Below are 20,146 nucleotides of genomic sequence, written 5' to 3' on the forward strand. Positions count from 1 at the left end.
GCTCTGCCACTCCTGGCTGGACCTTGTAAAGCACCCACGGCCTCTCTGAATCAGAGACCTCTGGCAGAGCTGTGGCTCTGTCCCTCACCTCTGTGCACTGTCTAATCTCATGTGGAATTTTACCTCCTTTCTCGCCTGCAGCATGATCTGATTTACTGAGGTTACTGTGCAAACCTGTTCCCTGACAGCTGCAGAGGAAGGCAGAACAAACCCACGGCAGCTTTCTGCTCGTACCTCCAGCGTGTGGGTGGTCCTGCAGGAGGTCACAGAGGGACTTCAGGGACCCACTGTTCTTTCCATCCACCCCTCTCTCTGCCCAAGGCAGCTCCAGCTGAATTTTCAATTAGTTCTGACCTTCATTTCTGAGAGAGATTATTACAAACTACAGCAAAGACAGCTGAATTTAATAAACATTTGTCCAGATGAATAAGGGCTGGACCATTCCCTCCGTTACACAAACTGCTGTGACCTCCCTGCCTTGTCAAACTTGTCAGCACATGTCTGCCTGTGGGGAGGGAGGTTGTGCTCTCCCATCACTCCTTGCCCGTTAACTGGCTGGCTGTCATCGTGCATCCCAGCTTTTGGGACAGCAAGCATCCCACAGAAGAACAGAAGGAGCCGGGTGGGATCTGTCTTCTCTAATGCCCAAAGGGTTTATTCCAAACTACCACCCTCGCATCTAGAAGTTCATTTAAGCTCAGGCCTAAGCCCTCACTTAGCTAAACTCCCATTACGGGTTTGAGGGGCAGCTTTTCCAAATGGCCCCCCGGTCTTGCCCTGGGTTGTTCGGAGAGCAGCTTCCTTCTGGAGTAAGTGTGGGCTACGTGCTGATGCTAAGTAACATCAACCTGTCAACGTGCGGTGGAAACACGGCCCTCTTCTACACTCCAGCAGCTGCTGAAACCTGCAAAGACGTGGCCGTTGGTCTTGCACTCTTGCCGCTTGCCAGAGATCGAGGGTTTGGGATGACCCAAACACGCATGTAGCTAGGACTTCCCTTCATTAGGATTAGGAGCTAATGCAGTGCTGCATTCATCCCCTCACTCAAATTTCTCTTCTCCTAGTCTGTCTGTCTTTCTGCAAGTCTCTTTGGTGCATAAAGTTTCCTAAAAGAGAATAGTTCATGTTGAACTCAGTGCTGCAGAATGGTGGAAAGGATGTATCTCAGAAAAGACCTGCTGGTTTAGTCACCCTGGCTTTAAATGGGATCACTGTCCTCTGCAAGTCACTGAGCTGTGATTACAGAAGAAATGTAACCACAGCCCACAGATCAAACAGCTCCATGCAATTAATTTCAATTATATTTCAGGAAAGTGTCAGCCTGCTGGCTAATGTCAGTCTAGAGGCACAGATGACAAATCAGACCAGACTTTCCCCCTCATTAATTTACTTGAGAAACAAGGACGGGAGATGAATGAGTGGAAGATTCCAGGTTTTCCTAGAGGACTTGGTGCCAGACGGAGCCTGCTAGACATGTGAAAGACCCTCAGTCTCCTGGGCCTTGTCCAGAAGCCACACACACCAAACACCGGTGCCAGGCTTGGTGTTTGTGGCTTTGGCCAGGCTCGCGGACTTTGACCACCATCCAGCGCTCGTTCTCCTCCCAGCTCAGTCCCAGCTGTGGGAACTAACCCGTGACCTGAAACAGGCATCCACTGGGAATGTAAGGGATCAGGCTGGAGGGATGTGGAATTGGGAACAACTCCATTTGCTTAGCGAGAGATGCTGGGACCACTGGGACCTGGCAGGGAATGCTTCCTCATGGGAAGCCTGCAATGTGGGACATTTGGCATTAAATCAGTTCTGGGAAGGAGAGGTAGGTCCTTGCCAAGCCTGAGATGTGCAGGACCACACTGGACAGCATTGGCTGTGGTAAGGTCCTTGCTTAGCACAGCATTGGGGATCACTGACTAACACTGGAAGGGTTGTACCTGGATCCCTAGCCTGACCAAAGTGGTGTAGGAGATGGCTGACCACCTCGGTCTGCCCCCTCTGTCCTGCAACAAGTGAGAACAAGGGAAAGGACTGTTGCAGCCAAGGCTTCAGCCTAGAGCAGGAACGGCTGGGGAATGCCCGCTCACTGTCTGGGAACCCTCAAAATAGTAGCAGGCAGCACTGGATTGTTTTTATCACAGGGCAGTGTTTTTAGTGGCAGAAGTTAGAGGAAAATATATCATGCTGGGTCCAACAGCCCAAAAGAGAAGACACTGCCACTCCATGTGGCCAAGTTCAGGGCCTGTTGTGCTGTTATGTTGGCACTGATGGCCAACCCTTGGTCACAAATGTAGTATAAATAAGCAAGACAGACACTAATATCAGAAGAGAAACCTGAAGAATGGAGATCTCAGCCCCAGGATGCAATTTTGTTGAATAATATATTTAGTCCAGAACAGTTTATCTTGTCCCCACCGAGGGGATGGGTCAGGCTGTCCAGTAATGGAAGTGTCAACGTTTGCAGTGGTCTCATGCCTGTTCCCTCTCCCAGCTGGTGTGTTGGGTCAGTGGGGGAACCCGTCCCTGACATCTCTCATCAGTACAGAAACTCTACTGAGAGGAGAGAAACACCTGTAAATAATCCCGTTTCTTTGGGAAGGTGAGGAAACATGGGATGAGGTGGGGGATCTCATCTGTTTTCTGCTCCGTGAATTCAGCCAGAATCTGCTGGGTCAGCTTGTCCTTCCTGCAGGGCAAGGAAGGCAGCTCCCAATGGAGAATCCAATGGAGAGGGACAGCTCACCCACTGCCTGTTTCTGGCTCTTGGTCAGGCTGCTTATAGTATTTAGGACCCTAAATGGGAATGTGAGATCTAATACTGGGGAATAAGGCCTGGCCCTACAGCCTTGATGTGCTCCAGATGGAGGTTCTGGAGACCCCCATGATCGGGGAGGATGAGGCAGAACAGGAGGTCAGACTGGAACACTGGAAAGCTGGAGGAGATGCCATTGGGGACGGGCACTCAGGTCCTGACCGAGGGTATGGTGATGACACGCTGTGAATGCATCGCCTTCTCCTCTCCCTCTTTGCAGACCAGCGGATTGGGACGTGTTTCTCGGCTCTGATTGGAGGCCGCTGTGCTGGGGACCTCCCTGGCCAGTACACCAAGATGCAGTGCTGCTGTGACTCAGGGCGTTGCTGGGCCATTGGTCAGACTCCAGAGATGTGCCCTGTCCGGGGGTCTGGTAAGTGCAACACAGAGGACCTCCACCTGCTGCTGGGCCAACGCGTGGCTCTGATGGCCCTGGTGGTACCCCAGGCTTGACGTGGAGAATCATCAACGTAACACCCAGAGAAAGGTCACATGGGGATGCTGGCTCCCCTGCCTGGGTCTCATCTGAAGTTGAGCCAGATGAGTTCAGCCAAGGCAAGAATTTATCCCTTTCCTCCTACCCCTTCAGCTCTCTTTGGCTTCTACCGTCATTGAACCTTGGGGCCAAAGGAGGGTGAGCCCCCGCAGCAGGAGGCCTTGAGAAGGCACAGCACTGTAGATCTGTCTCTCTGCCTCTCTTCTTTCATCACCAGCTCTGAGCAGGGCAGAGCTTTACAGGCTGGCACCCTCCTGTGTCCTGTCCTTTCCTGCATGAAGGGAGCCCACGGTGCCGGCTGTCCCACACACCCCGAGAAGCTGTTGCCAAACACCCTGGCAAGCGGTGTCTCATCATCTGCTCCGGAGTGGAGGGTGTTAAAGCCCTCTTCACCCACCTGCCCTGTTCCCATCAGCACCCACCCTCTTTGCTCCCTGCCGGTCTGTCTCCATCCCTCTGTTCCCTGCACTCTGGCAGAGGCAGGAGGGGGATTCAGGCACTCTTGGAAAAGCACTAAGGCAGCTGTTTTGTTTCAGATGAGTACCGCAGGCTTTGCATCGAAGGACTCCCAGTCGTGCCAGGGTTCCCTGGGAGCTTTCCAGGAATTCCTGGATTCGGGCCCAATGGTGTTGGGCCGGGACTCAACGGGCCTGGAGGCATCGGACCAAATGGGGCAAATGGACAAGGCGGGATCCCAGGTCTGCCTGGAATGGGCCCAGGAAGTTCAAGCATTGGTAATTAAAATTACTTTCTTACTGTGCTGACCCAATTTGGCTGCCTGTCTCAGAACACAGGCAGCGTGTCTGCCTGCGTGCCGGCCCGCTTCTCTGAGCCGTGAACACATGAGCAAAGCACCCGTGCTCTTAGCCAGCTACAAGGTTTATTTTGACACAGGGGGAGTGATGGGATGTGACACTAATGCTGTGCAGGATGCTGAGCCCAGAAGCAGATCAAACAGTGTCTGCTGGCAGAGCAAGGGAGCTGAGGCTGGCTCTAGTGCAGAATATCTTTCTAATTACCGAATAGGAATGAAGCTTTCACGTCACCGCCTCGCTCTCTGCCTCCCCAAAACAAAACTGTTCTTCCCACCACCATGGACACCTCTGTCACGTGCATGCCCGTATAGCTCCTTGCTAAGGGCTGAAGCCCGTGAAAATGCACTGGATGTCAATAAATATCGATTCCCACCTTGCTTCTGAGAGGCTGTGCCATCTTGTGCTTGTCAGTGGGGTAGGGGTATACCAGGTACTGCAGCCCCCTGCAGAGATTTCTGAGGCAGCCGCGTTTGTGCCTGCAGCCCCATGGTTGTTCAGGGCCCAGGAGGACCACTGGTCCATCAGTATTTGGACCGACCCTGCTTCCTGGGGACGATCAAAGGAAGGGAGCTGTAATCCTCTACCTGATGCTGTCTCTGTGCTTTCCAGGAACCGCCACTTTGAATCAGACCATTGACATCTGCAAGCATTTCACTAACCTCTGTCTGAATGGACGCTGCATCCCCACCCCATCCAGCTACCGCTGCGAGTGCAACATGGGGTACAAGCAGGACGTGCGTGGAGAGTGCATTGGTGAGTAGGCTCTGCTTGCCACGCACACAGGTCAGCTCCAACTGTGCCCCATGCCTGTTCCTAACAGCACCTCGAGCTGCTGCCCCGACAGCCTCCATCCCAGTCAGAGCTCCCCACAAGAGGCTGGAGATAGAGCGCTTGTGTCAGGTAACGAAGCAGCATGATGGAAAGGATATGTCTGCCCCTGAGGAATGTCCAGGGTGACAACTCTGGTAGCCATAACATTGCCATTGGCTTAGCGGTGGCCAGTTCACACTGTGGGAAGCCCCATATAACCTGGGCAGGGCACTCTGCCAGTTATCGGGCTGCTGCCTGCTCTGCTTACCCCGCAGGCTTAGGCTGCAGCCCCGACGGTCATCCCGGCTAGCTGATGGCTGTGCAAGCCTACTCAGAAGCTTGAGGTCTCCAAGGAATTAGAATTAGAAGGATGGCATCTTTCAAAAGAATTACCATCTTATAAGTAAGTGGGCTGTTTTTTTCTGAGAACTATAAGGAGACTGTCCTGCTGAAAGAAAATGGTGTCCACCCACTGCATCTGCAAAGAACAGTCTTCCTGTGCTGACATTTCCACCCAAGCAGACCTCCCAAGGGCTGAAATAACTGTCCAGACCTCAGGTTGCATGGAGACCCAGCGCCTGGAAGTTCCCCTAGCACCTGAAGGCAGTGGTGGATGTCATAGCTGGAAGTATGCCCAGCTAGAAGAACTCTTCAAACAAGTAGCTATGTTGTAAGAGGAGCTCAACAAGCAGCGCAGTATCCGGGAATGTAAGTGAGAGATTGATACGTGGTATTTTGTGCTGTCCCAGGCTGAGTGACAGCCCTACCTTAAGGCTGCGCAAGAGGGAGGTAAGCCCTTTCAACCTTGAGCTGACTGACACAAGTAACTCGTAAGATGAAGGAGACTGGACCCTTGTCTCTGTTCAGGGCAGAAGGAAGAACCTTCCTCTGAAGTGCCCCTACGTAAGAGATATAATGCTCTGGGTTTGGAGAACGAAGAGCACATGAGTAACGGACAAGATCCAGGAAAAGCCAACCATGCAACCTTGATCCAGCCCCCTACGTGCGTTAGAACCAGTGCCACCAGAAAAGCACGTAAAGTATTAGTAATTGGAAATTCCTTACTGAAGGGCACTGAAGCACCCAACTGCCATCCAGACAATTTCTCTAGAGAAGTTTGCTGCCTACCAGGAGCTCACATTTGCAACATCACTGAGAGGCTGCCGAGACTGGTGAACCCTCCAGATTATCATCCGCTCTTACTATTCCACATAGGGTCTAATGAAACTGTGAAAAGGCAACTTAGAACCACCAAAAGAGATTATATGTCACTCAGAGCAATGTTAAAAGAATCTGGAGCACAGGTGGTGTTCTCCTCTGTCCTCCCAGTCAGATGAAGGGGTTCAGGAAGGAGGAGAGGAATTGAACAGGGGAATGCCTGGTGCCATACTCAAGGTTTTGGCTTTTATGATCTCCCTTTGAGAAGCTGGGTCTAGTGGGAGCTCAAGGGATTCACCTGATCAAGTGGAGCAAGAAGGTCTTCGCCAACAAGCTGGCCAGACTTCCTTGGAGAGCTTTAAACTAGATTTAGTGAGGGAAGGGGGATGGAGTTTTGAGGAACAGGAAGAGCCAGGAGTTACTGATGTATTAGGAACCAACAGGGAAACACCTGCAAAATGCCTGAAAGGAATCAGGGCGTGTTCCTCTAAAAAGGTGGGAGGGTTGGTAGCCCAGCTGAAGTGCCTCTGTACAGATGCATGCAGCATGGGTAGCAAACAGGAGGAGCTGGAAGCCACTGTGCAGCTAGAAAGCTACGCTGAAATGCGGCGGGACTAATCACACGACTAGAGCACTGCAACTGATGGCTATAAACTGTTCAGAAGGGAAGATGTGTTGAAACACATGGAAGGTAGAGGTGATTGGAGACAGCCAACATGGCTTCACCAAGGGCAAATCGTGCCTGACAAATATAGTGGCCTTTGATGACAGAGTCACTGCATCGGTGAAGAAGGGAAGAGCTACGGATGTCATCTACGTGGACTTCTGTAAAGCCTTTGATATAGTTCCCCACAACATTCTTACCTCTAAATTGGAGTGATATGGGTTTGGCAGATGGACTGTTGGATGGATAAGGAATTGGCCGGATGCCTGTGTCCAAAGAGTTACAGTCAATAGTTCAATGTCCAAGTGGAAACCAGTAGCGAGTGGTGTCTCCCAAGGGTCCGTACTGGGACCCATACTATTTAATATCTTAATCAATGACATAGATAGTGAGATTGGGTGCACGCTCAGCGAGTTTGCAGATGACACCCAGCTGAGCGGTGCAGTTGATTCACTTGAGGAAAGAGATGCCATCCAGACCTTGCTGGCCGTGCTGTCAGGATGCTGAGCGCTGGAGCTGAAAGGACGGGCTCAGCAGCTCACAGGAGGCAGCCTTTGGTACCTGGCCTGGTATCTTGCTGTGCATAATGGTGACTCACAGGCTTAGGCTTTTCTTGTTGCAGATGTGGATGAGTGCTCCAGCAGCCCCTGTGTGCACGGTGACTGCGTGAACACGCCTGGCTCCTACCACTGCAAGTGCCACGAAGGTTTCCAGAGCACCCCCACGAAGCAGGCTTGCATCGGTAAGTATTTTCTGTCTCTCCTTTTGGGAGGACACAGTGTGCTGCAAGAGTGTCGACAGGGTTACCAGAGACTTAGGTACCAAAAGAAAACGGTTGTAAAGTGGAAACTGAGTGAGGAGTCCCCAGCACCGAACAACCTCCCAGCCAGGTGTGTGACGGGATTTCAGAACAATTTAGTTGAGTTGCCAGCAGTCTCCTGAAATCTGTCTAGGAGAAGAGATTTCCTCTACCTTTATCTACCTTAAAATTGGCCAGCGGCAATCAAGGAACTTACAGAGTCCTTTTCAAGAGCAGAACTCCAAAGATGGCAACATTTTGTTTTGACAAAAGATAGGATTTTGAGGAATTTTTGTATCAATGTAGGGCTTGTCATTTCTAGCAAAGTTGTCCTGTCAGTGTCTTGCAGCAAGATGGTGCTCTGGGTGAGGGACTGCTAAAAAAGAATTGTGTGGAAGGTAATGTCCCATGTGAACAAGAAGGAAAGGCAAATTTCCCTGTCAGTGCCTGACCTTTGATTTTTTTTATTTTGCTGTCGAGTGGCTTCTGATGAAGGGGTTTCCAAGGGACCCCCCAGTTGCCTGACAATGCGAAGGGCTTTTCCTAATTTCCAAATTAAATCTTCTAAGCTGAATTCTTCTTGTGATTCTCTTTCTGGCCATGAAAATTAGTTCATCACTGTCTCCTTTACAACTTTTATTTTACATGTTGGGAAACTGCAACTTGTAACCCCCCTGTCATCTCCCTTCTAGACTAAACAAATGCACGTCTCTCAATCTTCCTCGCATTGATAATGTTTCTAAGCTTCTCATTGTCCTTGTTTTTATCTTCTCAACTTCCTCCATTTTGTCTTTATCTTTTCTAATGTGTGGTGCCAAAACTGGATGTCATTCTTCAGCTGTGACCTCTCTAGCTGTCAGGACAAGAAGCTGTCCCATGTGGCGTACACACAGCTCTTCTGTTGATGTAGCCCAAAAGGAGGTTTCCTTCTGTGCAGGGCCACCCTGTTTCATCTGTGATTCAGGCCCTTTTCTGCCAGGCTGCTCTCAAGCTAACTTCTCCACGTTAGGAGAAGTCTACAAAGTGTCTGGATCGTCCATTGCCGCTGGGGCCAGACTATTGGTTTTCTGTAATTTGCTCATAAAATATCTCATCCTGTCTTCCCCAGCTCTGGATAAAGGGCCAGTAACAACCCCCCACCCAAGACAGTCCTCTTCCTTTCATCTTTCCTCTCTACCCAGAGGCATTCAGTGGCCTGTCTCCCAGAGCAAGTGGACATCATGTTCTTGATATGCAACCCAGCACCTCCCCTGCTGCCATACTGCAGTCAGCCTCATCGTACCCCAACTTCTGTCCTGGAATTCGTTTTGCTGAGGCCCTGGGACCACACCTCCGTGGCACTTAGTAGCAGGCCTGAGTCTGTGGCTGTTGATGTGAGGGCTTTTGTTGCCTATTATGGACTTGAACAGGCCTAGGATAGTTTGAGTTGCAAAGGGGGCCCTGAGGCAGGAGCTTGACAAAGACATCGTGGAGGGCCTGAGATCCTGGAGCTGTAACCTCACAAATGTAGTGATGCTTCCAGAGCATGCAGAAAGCTTTCTCCACATCTTTTCCATCTCCGGCAGTTCATACAGAGGGGAAGAGTGTGATCCTGGAGCAGGGCATGCTCTGAGGGTCTGAGAGCACTTGCCTGGTTTTCTCATGGAGGAGATTAAGCTGGAACTGCTTCTCACTCCACCTGCTGCTACTTTCTTATGTTTATTTCCCTGCCAGATATTGATGAGTGCATCATGAATGGAGTGATGTGTAGGAACGGCCGCTGTGTTAACACTGATGGCAGCTTCCAGTGTATCTGCAATGCTGGCTTTGAAATCACCCCTGATGGCAAGAACTGTGTTGGTAAGCTATTTGCTGATGTGCTGTACCTATGGCCTTGGGGAAGTTGGGACTGAGCTGAGACTATGTCCTCCTGGGGACTGGTGGTTCCTTTAATCTGTGCTGTACTCCCTTTATCTCGGGTAGACGCTGCTGGGGCAGAGTGCATCTTAACATGAGAGGAGAGGGTACAGTTGTACTGAAATAGGAAAGGGTTTTTATAGGGTGCGAGTGCTCCTGGAGTGCTCCTGTAGGTCTTGCAGGACGTTCTCCATCACCCTGAGAGTTGTTGCCTCCAGCAGCCAGTGTGCAAGTCCGCTGCGAGCTGCACCGGCTGACCGGGGTACCGAGAGCGGCAGGAACACAGCAGGACAGCTCTGACCAGGAGCAGCAATTTGACCAAGCAATTTGACCATGAGATGGGGGACAGAGAGTTTTTGAGCACAGGAGAGTCTTGCTGCAGCTCTCGGGCTCAGCTCACGTTTTCTGTTTGTCTTCCCCAGATCACGATGAATGTGCCACGACTAACATGTGCCTCAACGGGATGTGTATCAACGAGGACGGCAGCTTCAAATGTATCTGCAAGCCTGGTTTTGTGCTGGCTCCCAACGGGCGGTACTGTGTCGGTGCGTAGGTCCCCAAGCTTGGTCTCTGCCCTCTTCCCAGCCTGCTGTCCACGTTCCTGGGGACTGGTGATGTGTCTGAGGCCAAGGGGAGCTGAGAAAAACCAAGGCTGTTGCCAGACATCTCCTGCTCTGCCACCAGAAACTACCCCCTCTCAGCAGAACGGGCACAAGGGAAAATGTTCTTGCACCTCCACTACTTCAGTGCAAATTGGAGCTTAAATCCTCTTTCTGAAGGAGGTTAAGCAGGGCTGTGGAGCTCTGTATGGCCAATGTGAGCTGGCAGCAGTCGTCTCCATGGCTTCCTCAGCCTCTACAGCATGTTCCGCTATGGTTTGTGTGCCACCTCCCAAAGCCAGGAAGGTTGGGATGTGAAGGCAGAGTGGAGAAAGGAAGAGGAGGAGAACATAGCATTTCTTTGATATGCTGCTGTGACACAGGGTGAATTCTCTGGGTCACTGTCCCATTAACAGAGCAGAGACCAGACCCTGCTACTCTGAGAAGGGGCTGGGTCTCAGGAGACTAAAGAAGCCCAGATCCCTGTTCCTTCCCTTGAACCATCAGGGGCAGCCAGCAAAACACGCAGGGGATGTGATGCTCTAAACGGCACCTCTAGTTCCCTCTTAGTCTCCAAGCGTCCCTGCAAAATAGTCCAAAGCCCTTGTCTGTGTGTCCTGCTGCCTGTGGGTAGGTAACAGCCAGTTTGTGCTTCCTCTTTCAGACATCGACGAGTGCGAGACGCCAGGAATCTGTATGAATGGCTGGTGCATTAACACAGAGGGCTCCTTCCGCTGCGAGTGCCTCGGGGGCCTGGCTATCGGGGTGGATGGACGAGTCTGCGTGGACACCCACATGCGCAGCACCTGCTATGGAGGCATTAAAAAGGGCACGTGCGCTCGTCCCTTTCCGGGAGCTGTCACCAAGTCTGAGTGCTGCTGTGCTAACCCAGACCATGGCTTCGGAGAGCCCTGCCAACCCTGTCCAGCCAAAAACTCTGGTGAGCTCCTCTTCCATCTGAGTTTGCCAAAAGCCAAAAAGCAAACTCGGAGACATTCTGGGTCCCTGACAGGTCCCTGAGATGGCCTAGGCAGCCTGGCAGTGACATGGGAAGGCCATAGGCAGGGGGAAAGGGATGCCTTGCAGTCAACAAATTTAGGTTGGATCCACGAATCTGATGCTGATCTCATTGCAGGGATTCTCACAGTGTTGGACTACTAACTGTGAGTATCAGCTCTAAAATACACATGGCATAAGTATAAACAGACGCTGCTTGGAAGCCCACAGATGACATTCTAACAAACAAACAATAAATCCAGCGTTACCCAGAATTAACGTCACTGCGTGTGAAGTGTCTAGAAAAGCTAATGGCTCTGTTGTGCTTTCTACACAGCTGAATTCCAGGCACTCTGCAGCAGCGGCATTGGAATAACAGCTGATGGCAGAGGTATGTGCATCCCGTGTACCATATCCTAGACAGGCACATCTAACGTCACACTCAGCTCTTCCTTTCAGCTGCTTTTAACGGAGTGTGCGTGCATCTGTGTGATTGTGGGAGCGTGTGCCATGAGAGACTTGGCAGTGCGGAGGGCGTGCCGGAGAGTTAGCACGTTACGCCCGTGTATGCGAGAGCTGTTTGTGAGTAAGCGCAGGGTAGCTTGCCCAGCCTGGGTGGGTGTAAGTGCAATGCAAGAGCCTCTCTGTGTTAGTGAGTGTCTGTGGGTGGGACGTGAGCTTGGGCACGGGGGGAGAGGGCTGCTATGTGTCTTTTCTCCTCCCTAAAGCACCACGACTTAACGTTGAGCAAGCATCCCTGAGGACTGTGTATTGAGTCAAGTGGTTGATTCCTGGCACCCTGTGGGAGCTACATTTCTGGGGATGCACACACAGAGTTTGGCTTTGCTCCCTGCTTTGATGGGAATGAAGAGCGTGACCAATTGCATCCTCTTGCTCGTTTCCCTCCTCTGCCCTCCAGCTCCTCGGTCGCGGGAGAAGAGGGTTCACAGTCTCCCAGGGAGAGGGAGGTGATAAGCGCGTGTTGGGATGTATTGCCAAGGGGCTGCTTTGAATTAGACAGCTGTGCAAGAGGTCAGGCAGGCGGCTGCGCTGCCAGCCCTGGGCAGCGCTTGGATCAGCAGGAAGAGCACAAAGCAGCCAGATAGCTACGGCCTTTCAAAACTTTCCAAATGGGAATGAGCCAGAGGCAAAACCCTGGTGGCTTCTTGGGCTTCCTTCCAGGGCACCGTGTCTTGGCCGAAGTCAGTCTCAGGCTAACGATAAGACGCTTTCTAGCAAGAAGCTAACGTCAGACATGCTCTGGTCAGCCCATCGCTGCCTGCAGCCGTGACTAAATGCACTCGGTGCTCTCCAGGCTTGCATTTCCCTGGGGATGTAACTGAACTCCAACTGTGTGGAGACAAAGGCCAGCAGTGTCTGGGAAGCCCTGGCCTGGGCTGCTTGCCGTCTGGCACCATGGCACTGCGAGGACATTGCTGTACAAACACAAACCTGCCCTGTGCTTTGGGGAGGCTGGTTCTCGCCAGGGTAAAATCTTTTTGCCTGGGCACCAGAGCTTTGCTCCAAAAAGGCGGTGAGATGACGCTGATGCAGAGGAAGAGATGCTGGCCACCTGGCTGCTGCCCTTCTGGGTTACTGCCCACAGGCACTGGGCACTTGGTGCTGTTGATGGCGGGGGCAGGCAGGAGGTGGGTGATGGCAGAGATGCCCACGGCTCTCCCTGCCAGATGCCCTGCAAGACCTGAGCCCAACCACCATGCACATGGGCAGCAGGGGCTGTGGTACCCACCACAGCTTGCTGCAGAACCATCCAAAAATCTCTTGGTTTGAGGCAGATTTGTCCAAGGCACTTTGCAAATCTTTGAAGCTGAGGTTTAGACATCCTGCAGACGTTGGCCCCCGTCCCAGGCCCTGCCCTCACCCGAACGTAACACTCCCCTCTGTCCCTGCCTTGCCACCACCACACGTTCTCCAGGGCCAGGAAGCAGGCAGAGGCCACAGGTCCTCACCTCTCTTTCCAGGCAGTCCAAGCTGCTTTCAGACAGTTCTTTATGTCAGCAATAGGGAAAGGAAATTTACTTTGGCCTCATCAGGACTTCTTCCAGCCTGGCAGCTGTGTGCTCAAGGAGTCTGTGCAAGCTCTCAGCTTGGGGACCATGGCTGGGCTAGGAGATACAGGGACTTTGCCATTGGAAGGGCTTTGCTGTGACCATCTAGCTATGGGCGTGACCCTCTGCCAGCCCAGCTGCCCACAGTATGCTCTCCAACATGTCTGAGTACTCCTTGCCCTGTTCTGGACCCAGCAATGGTCCCCTGTGGTAGGGCGGTGTATGCACAGGCAGGTTGTCCATCATGCTCTGCCCTTACCCCAGCTGGCCCCAGCATCCTGCTCACAGCACCTTACAAACAGCTTCTTCCTCCCACCTTTTCCAGTAGGAATGTTAATTAAATGGTCTGACCTGAGTACCTGGGATAGAGATACTGTAAGGAGACTCAGGAACCTAACAGAAGGACCTGAGAGCCCTTGATATGGAACTGGGTCTGGGCTTATCTCAACCAGTTCTCTCCTCCTGAGCTCAGAGCCCTATGCTAGGTCAGCTGTGTACCCCCCAGGAAAAAGATGCCCAGCTCCACAGCACCAAGAGGAGAGGAACAAAGCTCCCCAGGGCCTACTGGGTCAAACCAGGAGTGTAGGTAGGACAGGAAGGAGGGATTTTTGCAGAGGGGTGCCCCAGCTGGCTATTGACACCAAGGAGCAATGAAGAATTAGGGGGTGGAAGTTTTCTGTATTTGCATTTGCCATGGTCCATCTAATTTGACTTCTTTTTCTGTGCAGACATCAATGAATGTGCCCTCAACCCAGACATCTGCCCCAACGGCATGTGCGAGAACCTGCGTGGAAGCTACCGCTGTATCTGCAACCTGGGCTACGAGTCAGATCCCACGGGCAAGAACTGCGTGGGTGAGTTCGGGGCAGCGCAAGCTCGGTTGGCATAGGGAACCAGGACCTCGGTGCTGGTGGGGAGAGGGTGGCCTGCGCTCAGCATACGAGGCTGGGAGCCAGATGCAGACCTCCAGCTGCGCAGGAGTCTGAGGTGATACAGCAGCTGATGCCCTCGAGCACTGTCCCTATTCAGGGCCACCTTGTCCACGTGGAAGAGCACAAGGTGCTATGCGAGAAACAACACATACCTGATTTAACATACTTTCCGCATTGTATTGCTTTGAGGACGGTACTGCATTTCCGTGCCTCTCAGGCTGCCAGAGCTCTGCAGGGCTGGCAGAGCAGAAGAGTGGACGCTAGCGTTGTAGCTCAGAAACTCCATCTCTCTGTCCACAGATGTTGATGAATGCACTGTCAATCGTTTGCTGTGTGACAATGGACTGTGCCGCAACACACCCGGCAGCTACACCTGCACCTGCCCCAAGGGCTTTGTCTTCAGGACGGAGACAGATACCTGTGAAGGTAACGTGACTCTGAAGGCAACGGAGAACATCTTCACAAGATGTAAAGGGCTATGGCCTGAAGTCCTGCCTGAAAGGGAGCTCAAGGTCTAACGTGTCTTTGGTTCCCTTTTGACCGCAGTGGTTTGAACTGGAGCAGGTCCAGGCTTTGGGTTTGTGGGTTTGGTGGTTTTTTTCCTAGGGGGAAATTTCACACTTCATTCAAAATAGTGGACATCCAAACCCAGAACATCTGGGCTTTTCAGTGACTGAAAACCAGAACAATTTCCTCTAGGCCCCCAAAATTTTAGCTAAAACCTGACCAAAATTGCAAGTTTTGGGGATTTGATTGAAAGCTTACAATTTGGAGCGGGGGAAATTGTTTCCTAACCACAAAGTCCTCAAACATTTGAGAACTGGCACTTTGCACATAAATGTCTGTTTAGAGAAAAAAAATTATTTTCTGTAAAGAAGGTGAAAAATGGCCTACGTAGCCTCACTTCTCATTCAGACAGGTACATGAAGGCCATATTCAGCACTGTGGCTGCTCCCATCTTAGCCAGGAGCAGCCCTGAGCAAGCGAGTCCATCATTCCCCAGTAGCTGCACCAACCACCCTCAATCCATCCATTCCCTCAATCCTGAAGCTCACTGATTTCATGGTGTCTGCTGTCAGTGCCCATCCCCCTTGAGATGGTGCGTACTTGAGTTGTACATGCAGGGGAGGTTTAGACTGGATATTAGGAAATTTTACTTCACTGACAGGGTTATCAAGCCTTGGAACAGGCTGCCCAGGGAAGGGGTTGAGTCCCCATCCCTGGAGGTATTTAAAGGACGTTTGGATGAGGTGCTTAGGGACATGGTGTGGTGGGCTTGGTAGGGTTTGGTTTATGGTTGGACTTGATGATCTTAAAGGTCTTTTCCAACCTATATGATCTGTGATTCTGTGACTCCTATGGCCTGGACTGGTGATCCTCTGAACAGTTGAAAAACTCCTTTCTTCATGTGGTTTGCTTCTCATCTTCCCCAGTGTCTGGCCCAGAAAACTGGGTCCCATGGCACTCACTACAGTGACAGTCCCTTTCTTCCCACAGATATCAATGAGTGCACCTCTAACCCTTGTGTGAACGGTGTCTGCAGGAACAATGCTGGCTCCTTTGCTTGCGAGTGCTCCCCAGGCAGCAAGCTGGACCCCAGTGGCACCATCTGCGTGGGTAAGGATGTGGCCTTCTAGAGGCAGCTCTGATATCAGCAGTGCCCATCAGCACCCCTTGTTCATCTGAAGCAAGTCCCATGCTCCTGCCTTAGGGATGGGGATCCTTTGAGGCCTCTCTTTCTCACCTGGTGTTTCCTTGGTTGTTGTTAACAATTAACATCTCTCAGGCATCCAGGGAGCCTGAAAAGCTGCAACTTCAGGCAGTGCTCTGAGCAGCGTGGGGCAGACACAGAAATCCCCAGCTGTGCTGCTGCAAGACGAAGCACAGTCATGGGGTCCCAGGGGATACTGCAGGGCATCAGGGTGGTGGGTTCTCATTCACCAGATGGGTTTTGAGTGTGCTGACATTAAGGCACATCAAGATGAAGTAGATCCCTTCTCATCAAGGTGATAAGAAGGTACCCACTTCCCACTCTTTAGATGGTCAGGGCCTTGCAAGACATCACTGGGGCAGCTGGAGACAAGGGACTATTTCTACCCAGAAGAGGAGCAGGCTGGGACTAGGAAAAGGGAGGACACAGAACTGATGCAAAAGCAGTTGTATCGGAGAGCACAGAAATGCTGCTCTGTAGCACAGCACTGGGACAGGGCTCTGAGGACCAGCACAGCTTGTGTCCATGCTGCCGAGTGCTTGGCCCCACAGCCTAAAAGATAACGCGACACTAGAGAGCAAGAGTCACGTTGCAGCTCAGGGATAGTTTCTCCTAGCTGCTTCTCGTGGCAGCCTGGCTGCCATGAAGCTGGGAACCTCCACCAAGGACCAGCTCTTCACTCACGCCTTGTCTTTGCCCCTATAGACAGCATGAAAGGGACGTGCTGGCTGAACATCCAGGATGGGCGTTGCGAGGTGAACATCAACGGGGCCACGCTGAAATCGGAGTGCTGTGCTACGCTGGGGGCAGCGTGGGGCAGCCCCTGTGAGCGCTGTGAGATCGGTAAGGCTCTGCTTGGCACAGAGGTCAGGAAGGCAGGATGCAGCCCGTTTCTTTGGTGACGTTCCTCTGTTTTCTTGCAGATACTGCCTGTCCCCGGGGATACGCTAGGATGAAGGGGGTCACGTGTGAAGGTAAAGTGCTGCAGGACGCAGAAGACTTTTTATCGGGAACATGGTCATTGTTTATTTGTTGCTATCCTGCATCTTTGAGTCTGGCCCTTTGTTGGACTCTCTCCAGTATGTCCATCTCTCTCTTGTACTGAAGAGCCCAGAACTGGACACGGTACTCCAGGTGTGGCCTCACCAGTGCTGAGCAGAGGGGAAGGACCACCTCCCTCGACCTGCTGGCAACACTCCTCCTAATGCAGCCCAGGATATCATTAGCCTTCTTTGCAGCAAGGGCACTTTGATGACTCATGTTCAACTTGGTGTCCACCAGGACCCCCAGGTCCTTTTCTGCCAAGCTGCTTTCCAGCTGGGTGACCCCTAGCATATATTGGTACATGGGGTTGATCCTCCCCAGGTGCAGGACTTTGCATTTCTCCTTGTTGAACTGCATGAGGTTCCTGGCAGCCCATTTCTCCAGCCTGCCAAGGTCCCTCTGGATGGCAGCATGACCTTCTGATGTATCAGCCACTTCTCCCAGTTTTGTATCATCAGCAATTTACTGAAGACACACTTTACCCCATCGTCCAGACAACTAACGAAGATGTTAAACAGGATCAGACCCAGTATTGACCCCTGGAGTACACCACTAGTTGCTGGCCTCCAACTAGACTTTATGCCACTGAACACCACTTTCTGGGCCTGGCCACTGAGACGGTTTTCAATCTGCCTCACTGTCTGCTCGCCCAGCCCATGCATCAACAGCTTGTCTATGAGGATCTTATGGGCGACAGTGTCAAAGGCCTTACTGAAGGCTAGGTGGACAATATCCGCCACTCTTCCCCCGTCTACCAGGCCAGTCATTGCATCATAGAATTTTATCATGCTCATCAAGCATGACTTCCCCTTGGTCAATCCATGCTGACTACTACTGTTGATTTTCTTGTCATTGATGTGCCTGGAAATGGGTTTCCAGGTTTTGCTGCTCCATCAGCAGTACTCATGTTTGTGAGTCCTGGTGCCGCTCTGTCAGTGCTGTGCCAACTATGGACATGTGCAACAGGACCACCCTGTCTGCCTGTCTGTCTCTGACAAGGCTTTGTAATGCAGCCTCCTTGCAAAAGTGTCTGGGCACGGCTGTGGCTGTGCATGGAGCGTGTGTTTTTCATTGCGACAAGTTGCCAGTTTTAGTCTGGTGGGCAGCTCTGGGCTCCTTCCACCTCCTCCAGGAGCCCCTCAAGGCCATACTGGGCTTGGCCATGTGCCACTCTCATGCCTGTCTCTTGCTTTTGTGCCAACAGATGTGAATGAGTGCGAGGTCTTCCCTGGCGTCTGCCCAAACGGACGCTGTGTGAACACGGCTGGCTCCTTTCGGTGCGAGTGTCCAGAAGGACTGACCCTTGACGGCACTGCTAGGACGTGTGTGGGTAAGGACACCTCATCTCACCCAGACCCTGGCCTCTGTTCAGCCCTCTCTACGGAGGTCCAATCACCCCCTACCGACCACGTGCAGCAGTTTTGGGAACTGAGTGATGGAATGTCAAATCCAGCAGCCTAACCAAGGCAAGGCTGCCATAACTTCATGTCCCCAGGTCCAGCCAGTCATGCAGTCATTCTCCTTGGGTGGACTTCAGGGGTAGCCAAATAGGTAACCTAACTGATTAATGACATGGCCCAGCAGCCCTAAAACAACTCCTGGCTGCTTTCAGGGCACACAGTGACAAACCTTTGCCCTTCTTAGGGGCCATCTGTACTACTAACTACACCACGGAGGGTTCGTTCTCTGGCCCTGTTGCCAACAGTCACAGGCTGGCCATGTCCATACTATGACATCTCTCATAGCATCCCAAACAAGGTGGCCTCATCCAAATGGCCCATACCTGGGCATTGTTTGGAGGATGCCCAGCCAAAGTTGTTCCAGGAACCTTGCTAACTATGTCACAGAAAATGGTATCTCTGGTTTTACCAGAGGTTGGGTGCTGCAGGCAAGGGCTCAGCTCTGTTGTCTCACCAGACGTGCGTGTGGAACAGTGCTACATGAAGTGGGATGAAGATGAGTGCACGGAGCCTCTGCCAGGCAAGTACCGGATCGACATGTGCTGCTGTTCTGTGGGCTCAGCCTGGGGCATCGATTGTGAAGAATGTCCCAAGATCGGCTCCAGCGAGTACAAGGCCATCTGCCCGAGAGGACCTGGCTTTGCCAACCGAGGAGATGTGCTTTCAGGAAGGCCCTTCTACAAAGGTGAGAAGAAAGAGGGGAGCTGCTGATCATGGGCTGTGCTCAGCCCATCTTGGCTACAGCCCAAGGAACCTGCTGCCTGCCCTGGGACCCTAGGTTGATTGCAGACATCCCCTCCCTGAAACACTGCTGTTCTGCCTTCACCCACAGATGTGAATGAATGTAAGGTCTTCTCTGGCCTGTGCACTCATGGGACCTGTCGAAACACCATTGGCAGCTTCAGGTGTCTCTGTGGCAACGGCTTTGCTTTGGATGCTGAGGAAAGGAACTGCACAGGTAAGGGAAGAGTAGACCCCCCTCTGGACCACTCTCGCCCATCTTGCTGCCTTGCCTGCCTTGTGGGATGCTTAGTATGACGGTATCCAGAGGAGTCATGGCAGTTATCTTGGGGACGTGCTGAGAAGCCAAGGGCAGGACCATGAGCAGAAGGCTCCTCCTGCTCATCGGAAGAAGGATCAGTCCTTCACCAGAGAGAAAGCTTAATTGCTGTCTCTCCCTTCAGGAAGAGGAGTTCCTTGGTCTGCTGGGTCAGACTTGCCAGTCCCTGTTCATTGAATTTGATGTGCAGTGCAGGCAGCCCAGTGCCAGCTGTAGCGGTGCTTGTAGTCTGTCCTGCCTCCACTAGCTGGTCTTCATCCCCACAGACATCGATGAGTGCCGCATCTCACCAGACCTGTGTGGCCATGGCACCTGCGTCAACACGCCGGGCAGCTTCGAGTGTGAGTGCTTCGAAGGCTACGAGAGTGGCTTCATGATGATGAAGAACTGCATGGGTAAGGACTTGTCTCCGGGGCAGGGCAGCACCCTTACTCTTTTGCAACAGGGAAGAAAGTAGCTGGTGCCAGATCTGACAAAGGGCTTCGTGCCAAGCTGCTCTCTCTGTGTCTGGCTGTCCGGCTACCTGTCTGTCTGGCTTTCTGTTCCCTGGTATCAAGCCAAATCTCTTCATTGTCCTCTGGGGGAGTTGTGGGAGTCCTCATGCTGCAGAGAGCCCTGGCAGCCTCTGCTCTCCCCAGGGTAGTGAGTCTTCTGCCTTGCTTTGTTTGTAAAGGCAGAGCTGGGCTGAAGGTCAGCGCGTGCAGAGAGAAGAAGGCTGCGTGTGTAGCTGAGAACACCATAGATGTAACCCTGGGAGGACAGCAAAGCCTATGCAAAGTGAAGTCAGAGGTTCAGGAGACACAGCACAGGCTCTCTAAGCTGGAGGACATA

At 52.2% G+C, this 20,146-nt stretch overlaps 1 protein-coding gene across 2 annotated transcripts in view; it reads left to right on the plus strand.

The window, feature by feature from the left end:
- LOC142420550 (fibrillin-2-like) overlaps positions 1-20,146 on the plus strand; it is a 118,882-nt gene that overhangs the window by 67,916 nt on the left and 30,820 nt on the right. For both annotated transcript variants that reach the window (XM_075524607.1, XM_075524608.1), the window contains exons 10-26: positions 3,027-3,179; positions 3,839-4,036; positions 4,727-4,870; positions 7,372-7,491; positions 9,262-9,387; positions 9,867-9,989; positions 10,708-10,983; positions 11,377-11,430; positions 13,837-13,962; positions 14,341-14,466; positions 15,538-15,657; positions 16,457-16,594; positions 16,675-16,725; positions 18,000-18,125; positions 18,713-18,940; positions 19,088-19,213; positions 19,582-19,710. In XM_075524607.1, coding sequence (XP_075380722.1) covers positions 3,027-3,179; positions 3,839-4,036; positions 4,727-4,870; positions 7,372-7,491; positions 9,262-9,387; positions 9,867-9,989; positions 10,708-10,983; positions 11,377-11,430; positions 13,837-13,962; positions 14,341-14,466; positions 15,538-15,657; positions 16,457-16,594; positions 16,675-16,725; positions 18,000-18,125; positions 18,713-18,940; positions 19,088-19,213; positions 19,582-19,710 — 2,364 coding nt within the window. The remainder of the gene's footprint in view (positions 1-3,026; positions 3,180-3,838; positions 4,037-4,726; positions 4,871-7,371; positions 7,492-9,261; positions 9,388-9,866; positions 9,990-10,707; positions 10,984-11,376; positions 11,431-13,836; positions 13,963-14,340; positions 14,467-15,537; positions 15,658-16,456; positions 16,595-16,674; positions 16,726-17,999; positions 18,126-18,712; positions 18,941-19,087; positions 19,214-19,581; positions 19,711-20,146) is intronic.

Source organism: Mycteria americana, chromosome 24 (genome assembly GCF_035582795.1).
Source record: "Mycteria americana isolate JAX WOST 10 ecotype Jacksonville Zoo and Gardens chromosome 24, USCA_MyAme_1.0, whole genome shotgun sequence".
Lineage (NCBI taxonomy): Eukaryota > Metazoa > Chordata > Aves > Ciconiiformes > Ciconiidae > Mycteria > Mycteria americana.